General features: G+C 40.1%; 1 protein-coding gene across 2 annotated transcripts in view; it reads right to left on the bottom strand.

The window, feature by feature from the left end:
• Ppt2 (palmitoyl-protein thioesterase 2) overlaps positions 1–26,896 on the bottom strand; it is a 117,303-nt gene that overhangs the window by 72,012 nt on the left and 18,395 nt on the right. For both annotated transcript variants that reach the window (XM_071669730.1, XM_071669729.1), the window contains exon 2: positions 4,396–4,537. In XM_071669730.1, coding sequence (XP_071525831.1) covers positions 4,396–4,537 — 142 coding nt within the window. The remainder of the gene's footprint in view (positions 1–4,395; positions 4,538–26,896) is intronic.

Genomic DNA, 26,896 nt, shown 5'->3' with positions numbered 1-26,896 from the left:
GGCTGAAGGCATGCATGTACAGACCATAATTTTAGAGGATGTGTGAATCAGGTATTTGATTTGATGAATGTGTGTGAGAAATGCTTGAATAAACAAAATAATTTGTACATGGCATTTATGGAGCTGGAGAAGGCATATGATAAGGTTGATAAAAAAAATGCCTTGTGGAAGGTCTTACAAACATATGGTGCAGAAGGAAAACTACTTTTAAGAGAGAAAAGGTTTTATCAAGAGTGTAAGGTATATGCATAAGCAGAGAGAGAGAAGAATGAGTGGCTCCACATGAAGGTTGGTATGCAGCAGGGGTGTGTAATGTCACAATGGATGTAAAATATGTATATGGATGGATTGATGAGGGAGATTAATGTAAGGCCTTGGAGAAAGGGATGCATATGCAATTAATAGGACATGAGAGGGCCTGGAAAATGAGTCAATTGCTGTTTGCTGATGACACAGCACTGGTGGTAGATTCAAGTGAGAAACTACAGGATTTGGTGACTGAGTTTGGGAGCATGTGTGAAGGGAGGAAGCTGAGAGTAATGTGAATAAAACTAAGGTTTTGCAAGTAATAGGGACAAATTAATTTGGGTGTGACTTTGAATGGAGAAAATTTGTTAGAAGTGAAGTGTTTCAATTACCTGGGAGTGGACATGGCAGATACTGGAATCAAGAAAGTGGAAGTGAGTTATATGGTGGGTAAGGGAGTTAAGGTTCTTGGGGAATTGGGTTATGTATGGAAAGAGAGGTCAATATTTGGAAGGGCAAACGTGGGCATGTTTGAATGTACAGGAGTCCCAATGATGTTGTATGGATGCAAGGCATGGGCTATGATGAGGATGTGTGGAGGAGGATGGAGGAGTTGGAAATTGAATAATTGAGGACATATGAGCTGTGTGGGGGTTTGATCAAGTTAGTAATAAAGGGTAAGAGAGAGGTGTGGTAATAACAAAAGTGCGGTTGAGAAAGCTGAAGATTGTGCTGAAATAGTTTGGACAGACAGAGTGAATGAGTGGGGAGAGATTGACATAGAGGATATAAGTGTCAGAAGTGGAAGGGAGAAGGAGATGGGGGAGACCAAACTATATAAGGAAGAATGGATTGAAAAATATTTTGAGTCATGAAGGTCTATGTATGTAGGGGAGTGAAAGGTATGCACAGGATAAAGTGAATTGGAGTGATGTGGTATACTGGGCACAATGTGCAGTCAGTGGACTGAACCATGACATGTGAAGTGGCCAGGGGAAAATAAGAACAGGACTGTGGGGCCTAGTTGTGGATGGGGGATGTGGTTTTGGTGCACTGTACATGATAGTTAGAAAATGGATGTGAACAAATGTGCCCATATTTCCTCTTTCCTGGCAATACCTTGCTGGTGTGGGAAATGGCAGACAAGTATGAAAACAATTATTGGGTCATTATTTCATCTATTCTTGTACTCACACTTTATTTTAGTGACAAATGAAAATCATCATTATAAACAATAATACAGGAATCTAAATAAAATCTAACATGCTTAAGTGAGAAATGACATCACTTTGTATGCATTTCACTACCTACACTGGTGCTACACTAAAATAGTTAGCATCTGTCTTTGGGGAGAAGGTTTGGTAATGCCAAATGGGGAGTTAAGTAGGGGAGGTACCATGGTGAGAGAGGTGAGGCTGGATTAAACCACTCAATGAGACAGCAAATGCTGGAAGATTAAAAAAAAGTTTAAAAAGCTACTTGATGGTACAGAAAGTCCAGAAGTTGGAGTGCCACAAGTGTTGAACTTTCCCCTTGTACTGTACAAACAGGTAATCATTTACTGTGCTAATAAGAGATGTGAGTGACAAACATCATCTACACATGCCTCCAGTTAGTATGGGAACCATTACTTCCTTCAAATGCTGGTAAGTGTACCTGGTTAGCTCCTGGTGAACACCTTTATGCCATATGGTGTTAGTTCTTGAACCCTTAAACAGTGGTACTGTATTGTCTCCATGCTCCATCCCATATTTGAAAAGAAATATATAGATACATACAAAATTCTTTCTTTCCTTAAAGAATATGTTTACACTATACTTTATTAAAGAAAATACCAAAAGAGGACTACCAGTAGCTAAGAGTGAAAAAGGGGATGAGAAGAATTGGGATGGCAATAAGGAATACCAGGAAAAATAGAAGGAAAAAAATTATACAAAGATAGTGGGTGGGCTGTGTTGCTATTGTGGATCTAGCTCGCTAGCAAAATCATAGGGGTGAACTATGCTGGCAGCATGGGTGCTCATTCTCTATGCAAGTATATGATGATAATTTTGCTTTCCTGGGAATGACTCCATTCTACATACATCTTATCATATTACACAATCTATGATTTCTTTCCAGGGTTTGATTTCACACTACACACTCATATCTTTTACACATTTTGAACATGTTGCATGTTCTTTACATTGTTGTTTTTGTAGTCTTGCTTTGTCACTGTCTCCCGTGTTAGTGAGGTAGTGCAAGGAAACAGATGAAAGAATGGCCCAACCCACCCACATACACATGTATATACATACACGTCCATACACGCAAATATACATACCTATACATCTCAGTGAATACATATATATACACACACAGACATATACATATATACACATGTACATAATTCATACTGTCTGCCTTTATTCATCCCCATCACCACCTCACCACACATGAAATAACAGCCCCCTCCCCCGCAAGTGTGCGAAGTAGCACTAGGAAAAGACAACAAAGGCCACATTCGTTCGCACTCAGTCTCTAGCTGTCATGTATAATGCACTGAAACCACAGCTCCCTTTCCACATCCAGGCCCCACAGAACTTTCCATGGTTTGCCCCAGATGCTTCACATGCCCTGGTTCAATCCATTGACAGAACGTCGACCCCGATATACCACATCGTTCCAATTCACTCTATTTCTTTCACGCCTTTCACCCTCCTGCATGTTCAGGCCCCGACCACTCAAAATCTTCTTCACTCCAACTTTCCACCTCCAATCTGGTCTCCCACTTCTCCTCATTCCCTCCACCTCTGACACATAAATCCTCTTGGTCAATCTTTCCTCACTCATTCTCTCCATGTGACCAAACCATTTCAAAACACCCTCTTCTGCTCTCTCAACCAAACTCTTTTTATTACCACACATCTCTCTTACCCTATTATTACTTACTCGATCAAACCACCTCACACCACATATTGTCCTCAAACATCTCATCTCCAGCACATCCACCCTCCTATGCACAACTCTATCCATAGCCCACACCTCGCAACCATATAATATTGTTGGAACCACTATTCCTTCAAACATACCCATTTTTGCTTTCCGAGATAATGTTCTCGACTTCCACACATTCTTCAACGCTCCCAGAACTTTCGCCCCCTCCCCAACCCTATGATTCACTTCCGCTTACATGGTTCCATCCGCTGCCAAATCCACTCCCAGATATCTAAAACACTTCACTTCCTCCAGTTTTTCTCCATTCAAACTTACCTCCCAATTGACTTGTCCCTCAACCCTACTGTACCTAATAACCTTGCTCTTATTCACATTTACTCTCAGCTTTCTTCTTTCACACACTTTACCAAACTTAGTCACCAGCTTCTGCATTTTCTCACACAAATCAGCCACCAGCGCTGTTCTTTACATATCATACATAATCTTTATACGTTATCAACAAAGATAGAACTTCATTATATACCTGGGAGCAGCAGAAGAAGAATACTGCCCAGGTATTTCCTTTTCCCAATAGAAATTGACTAAGAAGTGGGGATGAGGGACTGGAAATCCTTCCCTCCCATATTACTTTGCAAATGAAGGACCCAAGCAATGATTCTTTCCTCTAAGGCTCAGGATCTGTTCTTGATGCTACCTTGCTCACATGGGAAATGGAGAGCATGTATGAAAAAGTTTATTTACATGAGTAAAAGAACATATACCTTTATCTACACCAAAAATATCTAAAAATCATATCAAGGAAATTGTTTCTTTCATTCTAAAACTAACGACAACAGTGAGCACCAAAACCTGGCTACCCATCCAGATGATGTACATTCATACTTTTGGTTATTCCATGAATGACTGAGATATGTGATATTTTCTCTAGCTATGACAGTATGCTACTTGTGACATTTATGGATAATTGGTGGAAGCAAATATCAGCTGAGATTTCAAACAATGGCAGGAATTTTTTATATATTTTTGTGCATGTTATCAAAGTCATCCCAATACAAGCTCACAAAACAAAAGACGCAGTACACTATTTATTGCTCCTAACAAAGTTCATTTAACAGGAAAATTTATCTACTAATTACTTCATATCATTAAATTATCAAGGTCATCCTTTGTGATGTAAGAAGAATATATCATTAATATCTCTTAATTTCTTACCTATTAGAATAATCCCATCCACAGAAGTATTCATAATGGGCAATATGTGAGAATAGAAGCTCTTCACTTGGTACCAGAGGGGAGCTAGTGATTCCCAACCATGCAGTATGTCAATGATATGAACTTCTGTGCCTGGGTGTTCCTGAAAACAAAATTGCAACATTGATTTACAACAAAGAAATCTACATAGCCTCATGAGTCATAATGTTTCAATCAAGCCATTTTCATCCACACCCTTTAAGTATACGCCCTTCCTCTATTTATCTATCTATATGTCTGATGCCCTTTCCCTCTGGGAACTCACATCAAGGGGTGGACACGGCAAAAGAGTCTCTGCTTATCCTTGTCCTTACATGCCTCCCTCACATGCACCATTCCATGCATTCTTATGCTATTTCTCTCCCTCCAGAGTTCCTCAATCCTATTTGCCCATGTCACAGATGGTCCTCCAATTACACCAACCCATTCAATTGTACTATCATATACTCTCCTTGTAAACTCCCAGTCTTGAATTCTTTCCAATACCCAAACCACCTCAAATCATTATGTTTCACACATTCTACCACTCTACAATTCACTGCTTTTGCATTCCTTGCCATATGACATCTCTCATACACCCTTTTATTTTTAACTTCATTCCATCTACTCACACCACGTGTTGTTCTCAAATAGTTCATTTCCACAGCCTGAATTCTTGACCTCTGTAACATAGTCCATGTCCATGTTTTGGCTGCATGGGTCAATTCTTGACCTCTGTAACTCATTCCATGCCCATTGTTTTGGCTGCATAGGTCAATTTTTGACCTCTGTAACTCATGCCATGACATGTCTTGGCTGCATAGGTCAGGGTTGGTAGGACAATGCCATCCCTTATTCCTCTCTTCACTTCCATACTAACACCTCTACCCTTTATTATTCAATTATGGGACCCAATGAATCTTCTATCCTGCACTGCTCTCTCCCTTATCTCTCCTTCCATATCACTACACTTACCCAAAACAGCTCCTAGATACTTAAATTCTCACTTTTTCCAGTCTTTTTCCCCCCATATCCACAGCACAATTTTGTACTTTTTCTTCTTGCACTTCATATGGTTTTACACAATCTCTATTTTCACTGTTTCATTTCAAACACCTTTACTTACTTTTATTTGCATTTACCTTCACTCCCCTATGCTTACATAAAACACACAGTCTTCTGCAACTCCAGTTCACTCTCCGCAAACAACACAGCATCATCTGCAAAGAGGCTTGCCACTAGTCACCATATCTCACTGTCGCACTCCATCTCTGCACCCATTTCCCCTAGTTTTGCTTTCATCTGTCTTATCACTCCATCCATAAATATATCAAAAAGCCATGGTGACATCATACAGCCCTGCCTCACAACTACATGTATCCCAAAACTTTCACTCAACTGTCCATCCTCTTACACATGCATTTGCTCCTGTATAGCTTTTCACACCATCCAACAGTTGTACCCCTATTCCATATATCCTTAACACATCCTATAAAGCATTCCACTTGATTCTGTCATACACTTTCTCTAGATCCCTGATCTTGTCTCTTACTAAAAACTTTTCCAAGGTCATCTTTACTACAAAAATCTGATCCACACATCCCCTATCTTTCCTAAAACCCCCTTGCTCTTCACTTATTCTGTATAACTGCAACATACATTGTCAGCAAATTTTCCTTTGAATAAAGAAATGATAATAGCTTTTACCCAATTCTTATGCACAACCTTCTGTTTCCATGCTAAATTACATATAAGACGCATCCACTCTATCAAGCTTTCTTCTCCATACTTCAGCATTTCAGCCATAATCCCATCTCTGCTATATGCCCTTTCACTTGTATCCTCTTCCTTCCCTCCTCAATACCTATACATGTAACAAATGCTGCCTCCCCTTCTCCCACATTTATAAGTTCTTCAAAATACTCTTTTCATCTTCCTTTCACTTCCTCCTTTTGATTCAACAACTCCCCTTCCTTACTTCTCACATCAGCACCTCCACTCTTATGTCCACCTCTTTCCTTTTCACCTCCTTCCAGTATAGTCTCTTATCATCCCAAAACTTTCCACTTAACTTCCTTCCAAAATCTTCATCTCTTTCTTTGCTTTCCTCTATCAGCTTCTTAACATTCAGCTTATGTATTTTGTATTTTTCCTTCCTCCTATGCTGAACTTTCACTGGTAAATTCCTATTGAGCAATCTACTATATGCCTTTTTCTTCTCTTCCACAGAATCTCTGATCTCTTCTGATCACCATGCATTGCCCTTCTTATTCCTGTATCTCACTATCTTTTATCCAACTACTGATTCTACAACCTATATTAGTATTCATCTAAACATGGGGTGTTTGAGGACAGTATGTGGTGTGAGGTGGTTGAGTGAGTGAGTGAGTGAGTGAGTGGTGGTGGTGGTGGTGGTGGTGGTGGTGGGGGGGGGGGGGGGGGATGTGTGGTGGTAAGGGGAGAGTGGTTGAGAGGGCAGAGAAGGGTGTGTTGAGGTGGTATGGTCATGTGGAGAGGGTGAGTGGGGAAAGATTGATAGGGAGGATGTGTGTGTGTCAGAGGTGGAGGGAATGAGGAGAGGTGGGAGACCAAACTGGAGATGGAAGGATGGAGTGAAAAAGATTTTGAGCGATCAGGGCTTGAACATACAGGAGGGTGAAAGGCATGCAAGGAATAGAGTGAATTGGAACTATGTGGTATACCAGGGTCGATGTGCTGTCAATGATTTGAACCAAGGCATGTGAAGCATCTAGGGTAAAACATGAAAAGTTTTGTGGGGACTGGATGTGGAAAGGAAGCTGTGATTTTGGTGTATTACACATGACAGCTAAAGACTGAGAGTGAATGAATGTGGCCTTTGCTGTTCTTTTCCTAGCGCTACCTCGCGCATGTGCAGGGGGAGGGGGGGTGCCATTTCATGTGTGGTGGGGTGGCAATGGGAATGGATGAAGGCAGCAAGTGTGGATATGTACACGTGTATGTATGTATATGTTTGTGTATGTATATGTAGGTATACATTGAAATGTATAGGTATGTATATGTGCATGTGTAGACGTTTATGTATATACATATGTATGTGGGTGGGTTGGGCCATTCTTTTGTCTATTTCCTTGCGCTACCTTGCTAATGCGGGAGACAACGACTAAGTATAATAAACATTCTAAATACCTCATTCACATAGGACTGCATTCCTACATTCACTGCACATCCATCTAAGCTTGTTACCTTCCTTTTATACTCCTCCTAGCAATTTTTCTGATTTATCTTCTTACTTGCCAACACTTTTACCTCTTCATTCCTCCTTACACCATACCTCTATTTCTCCCTGATCCTCATTCCCACAAGAACCACAAAATGGTCAGAATCTCCAAAGAATCTTCTCATGACTCTAGCATCCAGCACACCTTTTCTCAGTCTTTCATCCATTGCTACAAAGTCAATCAAAGCCTTTTGTTCTCTTCCATCATTCCTCATCCATGTATGTCTGTGGATCATCTTGTGCTTAGAAAGAGGTGTTCGAAAGAAATAAACCCTTCTCAGCAAAAATATCCACACGATAGCTTCCGTTCTCATTTACTCCAGGCATTCCCCATTAACCAACTATCTCATCAATTCGATCACATCCCACTTTCGCATTCAGATCACCCAATACGACACATTTCTCTCATTCTCAAAACCAATTATACAGTCATTCAAATTCCTCCCGAAAAGCATTTCATCCTTACCTCAAGCAGTCTTCATATTCACACATATCCGTGGATATTTCACATTTCCAATCTTTCCTTTCTCTTATACTTTTTTTGATCTATTCCATCCTCTTTAACAATAATTTTCACTCAATCCCCTCCATACCACACCTCCTTCCATGCCCTCCCATAACTTGCAGGAAATTTTGTGTACACTTTAAGAACTTCTCTCCATGACTCTCCTTCTCCACGAGAATCTAAATTCTTCAAGTCTGTATAACTACTATCTTAGAAGTTAAAAATCTACCACCTATGAAGGATGCATGATCTAAGTACAGTGTATTTTCTATGATAATGTTGCACATGTCCACGCTGTCTATGAAAAGTAAATCCAAGATATTTCTTTATAGTTGGTTCTGCTATCTGTTGACCAAGATAAAACTTGTCACACAATGTAGATATATTCTTTATGTGCAGCTATTATGAGTTACCTTGCTATTTTCTAGCCATTTCCACCTTATGTAGTATGATGATGTCTCTCAGAAAGGTCTGATCTGGAACTAGATTACTTAAGTTATCAGGCCAGGATTCTGTATTTCCCATTTGTTCAATAAATCCTTGTAGTTCATGTTTCTTAAGGCATACCACTAAGCATGATTAACAGGATAAAGTTTTCAATCTTGATTACTAACACTTCCACTTTATCAACTGAGAATTTAAGCAATCCACATACGAGAATCTTTGATGTATGGTACAGGATAAAGTATCCCTCCTGTTCTGTCACACCTGCAATGACTGTAATTAAGGATTCAAACTTCATTGTTTATGCAATGTTTATACAAGGTTCCATAGAGTGCAACAAATGTATCTATCTCAATAAAGCACTTATAGAAACAAATCTTTAGGTTTGTGTAATCAAAGTCCTTGTGACGAATGTTACATTTCTCTTGATGAACTGTTAATGGGAGTTTTCTATGAAGTTTTCTGCTAGATTAACATTTTCTGTTAGTTATTATGGTTGAGACCATGTTGTGCTTGGATACAAAATTTAAGTAGCTTCATTTTGCACAGGGTGCTGAGAGGGTCATTCCTCAGCTCTTCATCTTTGAAACCAAGATATATTTATCAGTGCTAGCCAGACTTCATTTTTACATCTTACTGTCCCTGCTACTTGCTATTCATGATAGTATAGGTTAAAGCAAAACCTCTTCTTTGATAATGATTACACATTTCTGGGTGGTAGAATTTACAGTGTACACCTACATCTGAAGAAATTTAACTCTATCAAGCATGTTGAGACTTTGGGGTGCTGAAACTTATGCTGTTCCCTATGCAATTTACCAGACCTGCATGTTCCTAGTGCACAATATTTTCATACTGTGGAGTTTGTGTGGTAACTGCAGTATTTTTCCTTTTCATCTGTCTTTTCCTCAGCCTGGCTGTTTCTGTCTTTTGTATTAATATCTGCTGCTTGTCTTCAATTTTTCTCTCATGTCATCCAATACCATACTTGGCTATGGCACTGGTGTCTCCTGAATCTCCACTGTGGTGCTTTAGGCTTTTCCCCTCATGTGAACTCATTCTTTTCCATATTTCTTATACCATTAATACTCCCTCTCTCTTGTTATCTATGCACTTAGGATTCTTGTTCTATGCATTATGAAGACTTAGTTTGTGGTCGAGTTCTTTTTCCAGATCATGCAGAGAGAAGGTAATGACTATCATTTTTTTCAATTTGAAATTAGTTTGGGCACCTTATTTACTATTGTCTGCTGGTTTCAGTTAGGCACTTGCTTTGCTGGAAAGGTATTAATGTGCTAAAGCAGAGAAGTTTGTATTTGAAGCTTAGAAAATAATTTAAGGAGGTAACTACTTTCTTTGAATCTCTTATTACAAAATTGTCTTAATCTGATATCAGATTTTATGAGTCTACGAAATCTTATATGAACTTGATAAAGCATACAAATCTCTGATTGATTTTGTGACTCTAGAAGTCTTATATAGGGTATAAAAACATAAAGTGGACTGGAATGCAATGGGAGGTACTAAAAATCTGTGATACAGGAGAACATTTGCTGGTTGAATCAGAATCATTCCACAAAAAAAGTAAAGCACATGTGACACTGGATGATAAGTTAAATAAAAGTTTTCAGAGAAGTAAGGTAATGAGAAAGGAAAGAATTTTGTTATTTTTGCTTATCAATATATGAATATATGGATGCGATGGTGAGAGATAAAAAAAAGAATAAGAGAGGGAGCAAGGCTTAAGTTGGATGAAAGACACTAATCATCACCAAATCCTTATTTAAAGGCTTTGGTGATGCTAACAAAAAACTGAAAAAATGAAAGGTGATCGATGAATGTTATGTAGTGTAAAAGATGAAAGTTGAAGGTAATTACTGGTAAGAGTAAGATGATATTTTCTGAAAAGATAAAAGCTAAGGTGACAGGCTTAAATATACCGTACACACAAAAATAGTCAGTTGATGCACAAGCTTAGCATGGGTGGTGAACTGTTAAAAGAAGTTAAAGAATTCAAGCATTCAGGCTTAGTCCCGAGCAAACATGGCACAATACAAAAGAGTACAGAAGAAAGCTGTTCAAGGAAGGAGGGCAACAGGAACCTAGGTGAGAATTATAAAAATGAAAAATTTTTTACTTTATCTATTTTATTCTCCTTTGTCACTGTCTCCCGCTTTAGCAGAGGTAGCACAAGGAAACAGACAAAAGAATGGCCCAACCCACCCACATACACATGTATATACATACACGTCCACACACGCAAATATACATACCTATACATCTCTACGCATACATACATATACACAAACAGACATATACATATATACACATGTACAAAGTTCATACTGTCTGCCCTTATTCATTCCCATTGCCACCCCACCACACATGAAATAACAACCCCCTCCCCCCTCATGTGCGTGAGGTAGCACTAGGAAAAGACAACAAAGGCCACATTCGTTAACACTCAGCCTCTGGCTGTCATGTAATAATGCACCGAAACCACACCTCCCTTTCCACATCCAGTACCCACAGAACTTTCCATGGTTTACCCCAGACGCTTCACATGCCCCGGTTCAATCCATTGACAGCATGTCGACCCTAGTATATCACATTGTTCCAATTCACTCTATTCCTTGCACGCCTTTCATCCTCCTGCATGTTCAGGCCCCTATCACTTAAAATCTTTTTCACTCCATCTTTCCACCTCCAATTTGGTCTCCCACTTCTCATTCTCTCCACCTCTGACACATATATCTTCTTGGTCAATCTTTCCTCACTCATTCTCTCCATGGGACCAAACCATCTCAAAACACCCTATCCTGCTCTCTCAACCACACTCTTTTTATTACCACACATCTCTCTTACCCTTACATTACTTACTCAATCAAACCACCTCACACCACATATTGTCCTCAAACATCTCATTTCCAACACATCCACCCTCCTACACACAACTCTATCTATAGCCCACGCCTCGCAACCATATAACATTGTTGGAACCACTATTCCTTCAAACATACCCATTTTTGCTTTCCGAGATAATGTTCTTGACTTCCACCCATTCTTCAACACTCCCAGAACTTTCGCCCCCTCCCCCACCCTATGATTCACTTCTGCTTCCATGGTTCCATCCACTGCCAAATCCATCCCCAGATATCTAAAACACTTCACTTCCTCCAGTTTTTCGCCATTCAAACTTACCTTCCAGTTGACTTGTCCCTCAACCTTACTGTACCTAATAACCTTGCTCTTATTCACATTTACTCTCAGCTTTCTCATTTCATACACTTTACCAAACTCAGTCACCAGCTTCTGCAGTTTCTCACATGAATCAGGCACCAGCACTGTATCATCAGCGAACAACAACTGACTCACTTCCCAAGCTCTTTCATCCACAACAGACTGCAAACTTGCCCCTCTTTCCAAAACTCTTGCATTCACCTCCCTAACATCTCCATCCATAAACAAATTAAACAACCACGGAAACATCACACACCCCTGCCGCAAACCTATATTCACTGAGAACCAATCACTTTCCTCTCTTCCTACACGTACATATGCCTTACATCCTCGATAAAAACTTTTCACTGCTTCTCACAACTTGCCTCCCACACCATATATTCTTAATACCTTCCACAGAGCATCATTATCAACTCTATCATATGCCTTCTCCAGATCCATAAATGCTACATACAAATCCATTTGCTTTTCTAAGTATTTTTCACATACATTCTTCAAAGCAAACACCTGATGCCACACATCCTCCACCAATTCTGAAACCACACTGCTCTTCCCCAATCTAATGCCTTCACCCTCTCAATCCATACCCTCCCATATAATTTACCAGGAATACTCAACAAACTTATACCTCTGTAATTTAAGCACTCTGTAATTTATGCACTTTAAGCACTCATTTGCATTTTTTCCCTGCAAAAATTGTACATATGCCTCTCTCTTCTCTTTCACTAATAATCTTACTTCTTCATCCCACCACTCACTACCCTCTCTAATGTACCCACCTTCCACGCTCTCATGCCACAAGCATCTTTTGCGCAAGCCATCACTGCTTCCCTAAATACATCCCATTCCTCCCCTACTCCCCTTATGTCTTTTGTTCTCACCTTTTTCCATTCTGTACTCAGTCTCTCCTGGTACTTCCTCACACAAGTCTCCTCCCAAGCTCACTTACCCTCACCACTCTTTTCATGAAAAATGTAACCATAAAAAAAGAAAGACTGAAGGACAGCATGTTCTGCTAACAATAACAAATGAGTGAAAGACATAGACATGACATATAGCAGACATTTCTAAAATTAAGGATGTTGAAGCAATGTAACTGAAGAAAGTCAGTAGATAGGATTGGATAGGTAACATAGAGCTGTATGGGTTAACTGGAATGTCAGAAAGAAGGGATAGACATGGGTATAGAGTAAAAAGTTGGTTAAACAAATATCCTTGGTTGTAGAATGAATGCTTGATGACAAGCGGGCAGAAAAATTACATAGCAGTAAAGTAGAAGAAAGACAGTAAGGAGAAAGCAACTGGCATCCTAGTGTGGGACAGACATAATATTTTGGATTAAAAACCTAGAAAAGTGTAAGGGGGATGAAACATGTTAGAGATGTATGTCTGAAATGGGTAATCGAGATTCTTTGCTAAGCCCGCTTTCCAGGGGATTACTTTCTAGGAACCAAGGTATCAGAGATTGACAAAGAGGCAAATAAACAAACATACATTTTATTTCTTCTTTATGTCTGACCATATCATTTTTGATTTTCCATGCTTGCACAGCATCTCAATTAGTTTTAAATTACATTCATGTGAAGTTGTCATTTGGTAATTCTGAGAGTATCATTTTGTAGAGAAAATAATCCTTGGACAGTAAACCAGGCTGGAGTTAATTCTTACTGTTACACTTGGTGCAAACTGATCTGAGAAATAAATCTGTTGGAGCACTTCTCGGTCTTGGTCAAGAGAGATCGAAAATTGTTTCTTAGAGTTCTATGGGGTTTTATTAAGATATAATACTTTTTAGTAAGATATAATACATTTGTTTGGGCTATTACATAATCTGGACTGTGTGGTGAAAAGCTTTAATGATGGCTTTTTTCTTTATAGTGATAACATGACATAGGCAAACCATGCCCCAGTTGTGGTCATCTTGGGTGAAAAGAAAACAGTAAGAGAAAAAGAATAAAGAAATTAATTTCAACTTAAAAGCTTTAGACCTGACTCTTAAAAGCTGAAAGTTTATCAGATTAAGGAAAAGGTTTGAGGGAGGAAAATTTCACAGCTTTGCTGTGTGAGAAAAGAAAGAAGTATCAATCTTGATGTGGCTAGTCTTAACACAAAAACAATAAGAAGCAACAGCCAGATGCCTATTACAGGTACAAGTCTTGATGGTAAGGATATTCAGACAGATAATGAGGGAAAAGGCCAAAACAATAACAGAAAGTGTTACTCTGTGAAATGTTGGTCCTTCTGTAATCAGTGGTGAAGGCTGGCATGAGAGATACTGGCTGACTGGGTTGTGATTGGAAGATGGAATGAACTTGTATCACTTGATATAATATTATTTTTTTTATTATACTTTGTCGCTGTCTCCCGCGTTTGCGAGGTAGCGCAAGGAAACAGACGAAAGAAATGGCCCCCCCCCCATACACATGTATATACATACGTCCACACACGCAAATATACATACCTACACAGCTTTCCATGGTTTACCCCAGACGCTTCACATGCCTTGATTCAATCCACTGACAGCACGTCAACCCCGGTATACCACATCGCTCCAATTCACTCTATTCCTTGCCCTCCTTTCACCCTCCTGCATGTTCAGGCCCCGATCACACAAAATCTTTTTCACTCCATCTTTCCACCTCCAATTTGGTCTCCCTCTTCTCCTCGTTCCCTCCACCTCCGACACATATATCCTCTTGGTCAATCTTTCCTCACTCATTCTCTCCATGTGCCCAAACCACTTCAAAACACCCTCTTCTGCTCTCTCAACCACGCTCTTTTTATTTCCACACATCTCTCTTACCCTTACGTTACTCACTCGATCAAACCACCTCACACCACACGTTGTCCTCAAACATCTCATTTCCAGCACATCCATCCTCCTGCGCACAACTCTATCCATAGCCCACACCTCGCAACCATACAACATTGTTGGAACCACTATTCCTTCAAACATACCCATTTTTGCTTTCCGAGATAATGTTCTCGACTTCCACACATTCTTCAAGGCCCCCAGAATTTTCGCCCCCTCCCCCACCCTATGATCCACTTCCGCTTCCATGGTTCCATCCGCTGCCAGATCCACTCCCAGATATCTAAAACACTTCACTTCCTCCAGTTTTTCTCCATTCAAACTCACCTCCCAATTGACTTGACCCTCAACCCTACTGTACCTAATAACCTTGCTCTTATTCACATTTACTCTTAACTTTCTTCTTCCACACACTTTATCAAACTCAGTCACCAGCTTCTGCAGTTTCTCACATGAATCAGCCACCAGCGCTGTGTCATCAGCGAACAACAACTGACTCACTTCCCAAGCTCTCTCATCCCCAACAGACTTCATACTTGCCCCTCTTTCCAAAACTCTTGCATTCACCTCCCTAACAACCCCATCCATAAACAAATTAAACAACCATGGAGACATCACACACCCCTGCCGCAAACCTACATTCACTGAGAACCAATCACTTTCCTCTCTTCCTACACGTACACATGCCTTACATCCTCGATAAAAACTTTTCACTGCTTCTAACAACTTGCCTCCCACACCATATATTCTTAATACCTTCCACAGAGCATCTCTATCAACTCTATCATATGCCTTCTCCAGATCCATAAATGCTACATACAAATCCATTTGCTTTTCTAAGTATTTCTCACATACATTCTTCAAAGCAAACACCTGATCCACACATCCTCTACCACTTCTGAAACCACACTGCTCTTCCCCAATCTGATGCTCTGTACATGCCTTCACCCTCTCAATCAATACCCTCCCATATAATTTACCAGGAATACTCAACAAACTTATACCTCTGTAATTTGAGCACTCACTCTTATCCCCTTTGCCTTTGTACAATGGCACTATGCACGCATTCTGCCAATCCTCAGGCACCTCACCATGAGTCATACATACATTAAATAACCTTACCAACCAGTCAACAATACAGTCACCCCCTTTTTTAATAAATTCCACTGCAATACCATCCAAACCTGCTGCCTTGCCGGCTTTCATCTTCCGCAAAGCTTTCACTACCTCTTCTCTGTTTACCAAATCATTTTCCCTAACCCTCTCACTTTGCACACCACCTCGACCAAAACACCCTATATCTGCCACTCTATCATCAAACACATTCAACAAACCTTCAAAATACTCACTCCATCTCCTTCTCACATCACCACTACTTGTTATCACCTCCCCATTTGCGCCCTTCACTGAAGTTCCCATTTGCTCCCTTGTCTTACGCACTTTATTTACCTCCTTCCAGAACATCTTTTTATTCTCCCTAAAATTTAATGATACTCTCTCACCCCAACTCTCATTTGCCCTTTTTTTCACCTCTTGCACCTTTCTCTTGACCTCCTGTCTCTTTCTTTTATACATGATATAATATAAATGATATAACCTTATTGTTGCTGGGATTTGTTATCTAGTACTGATATCTCAAGAACAAAGACAGAGTCTTTGTTGCAGTGATTCTCAGTAAGATTTCATGTTACTGGCAGAGCCATATGCTTATATGCAATCCAACCCACACGTTAAAACTACAGTCACTGTATTGCAGTTTTTGTATCTGGTTACAATTCTCAAAAGGTGCATTTGGCTATAAGAGTCAGAAAATAAGAGTACACTTTAAATCATTCTTATATTACTATACCTTCACAATTTCATAAGGCTTTGCTTTTACTACTGTGTACAAGAGTATAACGTGGACCAGACTAGAGTTGAGTCTGAAATGCTGCCTCGTTAAGTATGAAGATTGGAACATTTATTTTGAACAAGTTTAGGTGAGTATACAATGCATAACATAAGTGGATGCTGTAATTAAGCTGGGATGATGCACTTGTCTGGAATGTACCATGTAGTAGAGACAATTACTTTCAGCATTTCTTTGATGATCAGTAAGGCAATAAGGATCAATGTCTTTGTACATTTTCAGAACTTTCAGCTCTTATAGTACAAATGAATCAAGAGCAAAAAGGTCATTTGGAAAATTACAGGAAATTGTTAATCAATGAAAAGCAAGACAGAATGAAAAAAGTAGGATCTGAAGTATGAAATATTTCTTAACTGCAGCCAGTGCCCTATGTACAATATGTATGAGGGCATTTACTTAATATTGTTTAAACAGTTTCTCTTCCAAATATAGGGTTTATTCATGAGGATCCATTAATTTTGGCCAGTATAATACCTATCAAGTCAAGAGATGTTCATTCATGAAAATCCAGCCACCAACCAGCAGCCCTTCCAGGTCTGACTTCATGGTATAGTGGAGAGATGGTGTCAGTTTGCCAGTTAACCCCATTACTCACTAACCCCTGGAGTCTGTGCCTCCAGCCCAATCATGTTAGACTTCAGAAATTATCTTTCAAGATGGAGAAAGGAAACAAAAGGTGAGAAAATAAACAAATCTCCACATTGTTACACCTATGCTTGAGATATAGTTCTTCTTACTTCAAAATCAAGAGTTCTCAACTAAGGACATAACTCTATGAACACCTAAGAACATATCCCCATGGGGGGACCTAAAAGAAAAAAAAATCTAGGAAAATTTAAGAAAGAATCTAACCATCAGTAATACACTGGTCTTCAACCTGGATCACAGCTTAATAAATGAAGCACATCTAGACCTACACAAGGATGATCAACCAGATCTAAATTGATGTGTTGTCAAAAGCCAAATTTCTCTTTAACCCTTATACTCTGGGTGACTTTCAAAACCTAGCTCATAATTTGGCAAAAAAAAAAAAAAAAAGAAAAAGTCTTCATATCTTGCTGCCTCAGGTAAAATAAAAGAAATGCATGTGAAAGTTGAGGACACCTACAAAAAATTGAGCAAATACAAGAGCATAACTTGTATGGCCATGGTATAGTGTTAAAGGAAGGAGAGAGAGAGAGAGAGAGAGAGAGAGAGAGAGAGAGAGAGAGAGAGAGAGAGAGAGAGAGAGAGAGAGAGAGAGAGAGAGAGAGAGAGACCTTTGATGCAGATCTAATAATGACTCCACTATCTATGAAAGACATATCGTACATGCAAATATTAGGAATGTATAAAAACGAGAACTAACAGAACTTATACGGACATGTGACAGCCTTAAAAATTCTGTATCACACATCCAGCAGAGACAGTGGAAAAAGGTGAGTTGGGGATGAGTCTCATGACCCATATTCACTAAATGACACTACTTCAGTAATCATTTACACATATATACACGAATTTCTAAACTTGTTTACATACATTTACACTATCATTTTATCTATTTATCATACTTTGTCGCTGTCTCCCGCGTTAGCGAGGCAGCGCAAGGAAACAGACAAAAGAATGGCCCAACCCACCCACATACACATGTATAGACACACACTTCCACACACGCACATATACATACCTATACATATATAAGCATGTACATAATTCATACTGTCTGCCCTAATTCATTTACACATAAATACATTTACACATATCCACATATAGTTACACATATATTTACACTTTAGAATTACTTCTGGAGAGTGGTAGCCTTCATAATAAGCATGAGACACTTAGAAAACATTTTTTTTTTTTTTTTTGCTTTGTCGCTGTCTCCCGCGTTTGCGAGGTAGCGCAAGGAAACAGACGAAAGAAATGGCCCAACGCACCCCCATACACATGTATATACATACGTCCACACACGCAAATATACATACCTACACAGCTTTCCATGGTTTACCCCAGACGCTTCACATGCCTTGATTCAATCCACTGACAGCACGTCAACCCCGGTATACCACATCATTCCAATTCACTCTATTCCTTGCCCTCCTTTCACCCTCCTGCATGTTCAGGCCCCGATCACACAAAATCTTTTTCACTCCATCTTTCCACCTCCAATTTGGTCTCCCTCTTCTCCTCGTTCCCTCCACCTCCGACACATATATCCTCTTGGTCAATCTTTCCTCACTCATTCTCTCCATATGCCCAAACCACTTCAAAACACCCTCTTCTGCTCTCTCAACCACGCTCTTTTTATTTCCACACATCTCTCTTACCCTTACGTTACTTACTCAATCAAACCACCTCACACCACACATTGTCCTCAAACATCTCATTTCCAGCACATCCATCCTCCTGCGCACAACTCTATCCATAGCCCACGCCTCGCAACCATACAACATTGTTGGAACCACTATTCCTTCAAACATACCCATTTTTGCTTTCCGAGATAATGTTCTCGACTTCCACACATTCTTCAAGGCTCCCAGAATTTTCGCCCCCTCCCCCACCCTATGATCCACTTCCGCTTCCATGGTTCCATCCGCTGCCAGATCCACTCCCAGATATCTAAAGCACTTCACTTCCTCAAGTTTTTCTCCATTCAAACTCACCTCCCAATTGACTTGACCCTCAACCCTACTGTACCTAATAACCTTGCTCTTATTCACATTTACTCTTAACTTTCTTCTTTCACACACTTTACCAAACTCAGTCACCAGCTTCTGCAGTTTCTCACATGAATCAGCCACCAGCGCTATATCATCAGCGAACAACAACTGACTCACTGCCCAAGCTCTCTCATCCCCAACAGACATAAAAAGTTAAATATCGATAAGCAGTTCAAAATAAGCCTACAAAAACTAGCCCTCATATAATGACTCCCAGTGCCTCCTAAATAAACCTTCATATGATGATTTTTAGCATTAAAGAATATAATCATTGCAACGAGATACCCATAGGAAGCCACTGCCTTTATAACAAGGGCTCAAACAGACTGCCCTAGCTGTGAAAGGCATACCAACCAGTAGATTCAACATAAAATTTCCTTGCTGATAAAGGCTTAGAGGAGCCTGGGTTACCAAAGAAATTATTTCCTGTGTAAGTGTTGTGAGACTTCAAAACCAAGGTAATATTAGCAAGAAACTTTGGGTTTGATATAATGCCTTACCTATAAAAGATGACCCTCAACTTCATACGTGTAAAGCTGTTCACTGCATGAAATTCATTAGCTTATTCAGATCTAAAAGCATGAAGGAAGATAGTTTTCCTTAATCAATACTATTATCTATTTTCATTATTTTGCTTTGTTGCTGTCTCCTGCGTTGGCGAGGTAGCGCAAGGAAACAGACAAAAGAATGGCCCAACCGGCCCACATACACATGTATATACATACATGTCCACACACGCACAATATACATACCTATACATCTAAATGTACACATATATATACACACACAGACATATACATATATACACATGTACATAATTCATACTGTCTGCCTTTATTTGTTCCTATCGCCACCTCGCCACACATGGAATAACAACCCCCTCCCCCCTCATGTGTGCGAGGTAGCGCTAGGAAAAACACCAAAGGCCCCATTCGTTCACACTCAGTCTCTAGCTGTCATGTAATAATGCACCGAAACCACAGCTCCCTTTCCACATCCAGGCCCCATACACTTTGCATGGTTTATCCCAGACACTTAACATGCCCTGGTTCAATCCATTGACAGCACGTCGACCCCGGTATACCACATCGTTCCAATTCACTCTATTCCTTGCACACCTTTCACCCTCCTCCATGTTCAGGCCCCGATCACTCAAAATCTTTTTCACTCCATCTTTCCATCTCCAATTTGGTCTCCCACTTCTCCTCGTTCCCTCTACTTCCGACACATATATCCTCTTGGTCAATCTTTCCCCACTCATTCTCTCCATGTGACCAAACCATTTCAAAACACCCTCTTCTGCTCTCTCAACCACACTCTTTTTATTTCCACACATCTCTCTCACCCTTACATTACTTACTCGATCAAACCACTTCACACCACATATTGTCCTCAAACATCTCATTTCCAGCACATCCATCTCCTGCGCACAACTCTATCCATAGCCCACGCCTCGCAACCATACAACATTGTTGGAACCACTATTCCTTCAAACATACCCATTTTTGCTTTCCGAGATAACGTTCTCGACTTCCACACATTCTTCAAGGCTCCCAGAAGTTTCGCCCCCTCCCCCACCCTATGATTCACTTCCGCTTCCATGGTTCCATCCGCTGCCAGATCCACTCCCAGATATCTAAAACACTTCACTTCCTCCAGCTTTTCTCCATTCAAACTTACCTCCCAATTGACTTGACCCTCAACCCTACTGTACCTAATAACCTTCCTCTTATTCACATCTACTCTTAACTTTCTTCTTTCACACACTTTACCAAACTCAGTCACCAGCTTCTGCAGTTTCTCACATGAATCCCACCAGCGCTGTATCATCAGCGAACAACAACTGACTCACTTCCCAAGCTCTCTCATCCACAACAGACTGCATACTTGCCCCTCTTTCCAAAACTCTTGCATTCACCTCCCTAACAACCTCATCCATAAACAAATTAAACAACCATGGAGACATCACACACCCCTGCCGCAAACCTACATTCACTGAGAACCAATCACTTTCCTCTCTTCCTACACGTACACATGCCTTACATCCTCGATAAAAACTTTTCACTGCTTCTAACAACTTGCCTCCCACACCAAATATTCTTAAAACCTTCCACAGAGCATCTCTATCAACTCTATCATATGCCTTCTCCAGATCCATAAATGCTACATACAAATCCATTTGTTTTTCTAAGTATTTCTCGCATACATTCTTCAAAGCAAACACCTGATCCACACATCCTCTACCACTTCTGAAACCACACTGCTCTTCCCCAATCAATACTGTGGAGTCATATTCCACACTAGTCTTATTTACAGCATGTGCACAGATTCCAAAAGTTCTAATTGATTTATCTACCTTATGAATAATAAATTGGACAACTCTAACTTTCAAAGGAACCAAAATCTCATATAACCCACAACCCCTGGGTTATGCATAAATGCCAGAGTTTAATCCAAGATGAAGCAAGAGAGTATTTTCTATACCGAGGTTCTGTTGACATAAAACACAGACACAGAGAAGAATCTAAAGTTCAGTGTGAGTCCCAGCAGAACTAAAACTTAAGGACATTCACAAAGAAAAAAAAAATCCTAAGAAGATTTCATAGCTTCTAAACACAGCTTGCATTTTGGCCAAGATCAAAGGGAAGCTAAGAATGCACTTTTGCTATCACCTCAAGCTACCACTGATTTTAGAATACAAAAAGATTTCTGTGTAACTAATTCAAGTACCTGTTTCATCTTGCCAGCAGTATTTATTCATTTTGCTTTGTCGCTGTCTCCCGCATTTGTGAGGTAGCGCAAGGAAACAGACGAAAGAAATGGCCCAACCCACCCCCATACACATGTATATACATACATGTCCACACACGCAAATATACATACCTATACATCTCAATAAACACATATATATACACACATAGACACATACATATATACCCATGCACACAATTCACACTGTCTGCCTTTATTCATTCCCATCGCCACCTCGCCACACATAGAATACCATCCCCCTCCCCCCTCATGTGTGCGAGGTAGCGCTAGGAAAAGACAACAAAGGCCCCATTCGTTCACACTCAGTCTCTAGCTCTCATGAAATAATGCCCAAAACCACAGCTCCCTTTCCACATCCAGGCCCCCACACAACTTTCCATGGTTTATCCCAGACGCTTCACATACCCTGATTCAATCCACTGACAGCACGTCAACCCCGGTATACCACATCAATCCAATTCACTCTATTCCTTGCCTGCCTTTCACCCTCCTGCATGTTCAGGCTCCGATCACTCAAAATCTTTTTCACTCCATCTTTCCACCTCCAATTTGGTCTCCCACTTCTCGTTCCCTCCACCTCCGACACATATATCCTCTTGGTCAATCTTTCCTCAATCATTCTCTCCATGTGCCCAAACCATTTCAAAACACCCTCTTCCGCTCTCTCAACCACGCTCTTTTTATTTCCACACATCTCTCTTACCCTTACATTACTTACTTGATCAAACCACCCCACACCACACATTGTCCTCAAACATCTCATTTCCAGCACATCCACCCTCCTGCGCACAACTCTATCCATAGCCCACGCCTCGCAACCATACAACATTGTTGGAACCACTATTCCTTCAAACATACCCATTTTTGCTTTCCGAGATAATGTTCTCGACTTCCACACATTCTTCAAGGCTCCCAGGATTTTCGCCCCCTCCCCCACCCTATGATTCACCTCCGCTTCCATGGTTCCATCCGCTGCCAAATCCACTCCCAGATATCTAAAACACTTTACTTCCTCCAGTTTTTCTCCATTCAAACTTACCTCCCAATTGACTTGACCCTCAACCCTACTGTACCTAATAACCTTGCTCTTATTCACATTTACTCTTAACTTTCTTCTTTCGCACACTTTACCAAACTCAGTCACCAGCTTCTGCAGTTTCTCACATGAATCAGCCACCAGCGCTGTATCATCAGCGGACAACAACTGACTCACTTCCCAAGCTCTCTCATCCACTACAGACTTCATACTCGCCCCTCTTTCCAAAACTCTTGCATTCACTTCCCTAACAACCCCATCCATAAACAAATTAAACAACCATGGAGACATCACACACCCCTGCCACAAACCTACATTCACTGAGAACCAATCACTTTCCTCTCTTCCTACACATACACATGCCTTACATCCTCGATAAAAACTTTTCACTGCTTCTAACAACTTGCCACCCACACCATATATTCTTAATACCTTCCACAGAACATCTCTATCAACTCTATCATATGCCTTCTCCAGATCCATAAATGCTACATACAAATCCATTTGCTTTTCTAAGAATTTCTCACATACATTCTTCAAAGCAAACACCTGATCCACACATCCTCTACCACTTCTGAAACCACACTGCTCTTCCCCAATCTGATGCTCTGTACATGCCTTCACCCTCTCAATCAATACCCTCCCATATAATTTACCAGGAATACTCAACAAACTTATACCTCTGTAATTTGAGAACTCACTCTTATCCCCTCTGCCAGCAATATGCAAATAAAACCACTGAATACGTGATCTAAGGCAGCTAATCCAGGAATCTATTATACCTGGCCAACAGTATGAGCTAGGCTCTGCATATCTACACTGTCCTCTTTTCATACTGTATTTTCAGTGCTTAAATCTTTCAAGGTTTTATTTTGTAATTTTCCATGTCAATTACACCAATAAAGAATGAATTAAGTGTAAATTATCTCAGTCAGTGAAACAGAGGTTAGCAAAGTGGGGTAAGTTCTGCAAGCTGTATAAAGGAGAGATTTGTCATTATACAACTTATCCATGGATATGCTACAAATGGACAAACCCTAACAACCACAAACATTTTTGGTTGCTGTCAAAATGGAAACAGCCTTAGAGCTTCTCTAACCAAACCTCCCACACTAAGATCAACTCCTCCATATATTACCATAAAAAATAATGCATAAAAATTCAGTAAAGTGATACATTATAGCCATTACATCCATAATATGAGCTTGTGATCAATTTACTAGCCTAGATGAGCAATGCTCTCTTATACAGAATTGAGCATCTATCTTATGGAATGCCAGTAGCATTCAGAAATATGCATGAAACAGCCACAGAAGCATTCAAAAGAAGGCTGGACTCAAGGATAAAGTTAATCCCTGAAGAGCCTCTAAATAATTATTCAGGGGGAACATGGCTGAGAGCAATGGTATAATTCAACAAGCAAAAGATGAGGAGAGCATTTTAGCAAAATATTGTCATAGGTACTCGAAACTATACATTTTAAAATACTCCAAAGCATTAGAGTACTTAGAATTCAAGCTCTAAACCATAAGAATAAATAAGTGAATAAATACAGTCCTGATTCAGAATCTGTTGACATTAGATATATGTGAAAATCTGCACCACTAGTTGACAGGCTGCAGAGGGAAATTTTAAGTGAGTGACATACCTCTCTAAGGTACCAAGATGTGAATAAAACTGGGAATATCTCCATGAAAAAGAACAATCCACCCTCATAAGAATTATGGCATTTGAAGTGAGTGAATCTTCATGGATATATCCATTTGGTTGGTGAAAGTATTTCAACCTTTAAATGAGCAAGTGCTCAAAGATGCTCAAAGCAGCTCTGTCTACAGATGTATAAGAATGGAGAGAAAGACAAGTTTTGAAACAGATAAACCGAATGCAAATATAGAAATGAAGCAATCAAGGTTTGAGGGCAAAAGGATTGAATAAGATATAGAAAAGAAAAAGGGGTAGGCTTCTGGGAAAAGAGGAAGTCTATGAAATAGCACAAAAGTACTAAGGTACATAGCACAAATGCTTAGAATCAATCATGATTCGATAGTTCCAAATCTGTTATACTGATCTTTGGAGGACGATAAACTTTTCAATCCAGTTATTGTTCTCATAAAAATTATCTTGACCATCCTGAACACAACATTAGTGGATTCTGGCTGTATAAATTTTTCTTAATTGCTTCATATCATCTTACAGCTTACTCTGCAGAGTGAGTGATTAGTTGATAATATCTGCAGCTTATCAATGATACATGAGTGTGGTTTGGGGCTATTAAGTGGCCTTTAAGGCCAATGAAGGCTAACTTTCAAGATTCAAATTCACAGAAGCCATTTTTTCCTAGGCAATGCAGGTTACTAGGGCTGGGTGAGCACATCAGAATCTGGGCAAGGTTTTAAGTTACCACATCTTAGCCTTAAAGGCCATTTTGTGGCCACCCAAAGCAGCTGTTCAAAGGCCTTATAAATTACTCTTATTTCAATGCACTCATTAAAAATAGGTGACCTAGCTAAAATTACAATGAAAGTAACAGGATCAGAGGCAGGATCAGTGAGTACCTGAGGATGATCTAAAAGGCTGCCTTTCAAAGGTCAAGGTTACTACAGCCAATTTTACTCATGCAGTTCCAGGTATCCCAAGCTAATGAGAAAATATAAGATACTCGTTTGGAAAAAATGGAGCACTTGTAAAAACAGGGAGAGGGCCACCAACACAAATAATGGAGAGGCAGGAGAGATGTCAGATGTTTAGAAGGGTATGAAATAAAAAAGATTATATGAATATCTGGGAGTGGATTTGGCAGTGGATGGGACCATGGAAGCAGTGAGTCATAGGGTTGGGGAGGGGGCAAAAGTTCTGGGAGCGTTGAAAAATGTGTGGAAGTCAAGAACATTATCTTGGAAAGTAAAAATGGGTATGTTTGAAGGAATAGTGGTTCCAACAATGTTATATGGTTGTGAGGTGTGGGATATAGATAAAGTTGTGTGGAGAAGGGTGGATGTGCTGGAAATGAGATGTCTGAGGACAAGATATGGTGAGAGGTGGTTTGATCGAGTAAGCAATAAAAGGGTAAGAGAGATGTGTGGTAATAAAAAGAGTGTGGTTGAGAGAGCAGAAGAGGGTGTTTTGAAATGGTTTAGTCACATGGAGAGAATGAGTAAGGAAAGATTGACAAAGAGGATATATGTGTCAGAGGTGGAGGGAATGAGAAGTGGGAGACCAAATTGGAGGTGGAAAGATGGTGTGAAAAAGATTTTGAGTGATCGGCGCCTAAACATGCAGGAGGGTGAAAGGTGTGTAAGGAAAAGAGTGAATTGGAACGATGTGGTATACCAAGGTCGACGTGATATCAATGGATTGAACCAGGGCATGTGAAGTGTCTGGAGTAAACCATGGAAAGTTCTGTGGGGCCTGGATGTGGAAAGGGAGCTATGGGTTCAGTGCATTATACATGACAGCTAGAGACTGAGTGTGAACGAATGCAGCCTTTGTTGTCTTTTCCTAGCACTACCTCACGCACGTGCAGGGGAGGGGGTTTTCATTTCATGTGTGGCGGGGTGGCGATGGGAATGAATAAGGGCAGACAGTATGAATTATGTACATGTGTATATATGTATATGTCTGTGTGTGTATATATATGTATACGTTGAGATGTATAAGTATGTATATCTGCGTGTGTGGACGTGTATGTATATACATGTGTATGTGGGTGGGTTGGCACATTCTTTCGTCTGTTTCCTTGCGCTACCTCGCTGATGCGGGAGACAGCGACAAAGTATAATAAATAAAAAATAAATATAAATGAATGTA

The sequence above is a fragment of the Panulirus ornatus genome, chromosome 14, assembly GCF_036320965.1.
Source record: "Panulirus ornatus isolate Po-2019 chromosome 14, ASM3632096v1, whole genome shotgun sequence".
NCBI classification, from domain to species: Eukaryota; Metazoa; Arthropoda; class Malacostraca; order Decapoda; family Palinuridae; genus Panulirus; species Panulirus ornatus.
Note: the sequence above shows the minus strand (reverse complement) of the source record. Positions and strands in the feature narration are given on the sequence as shown.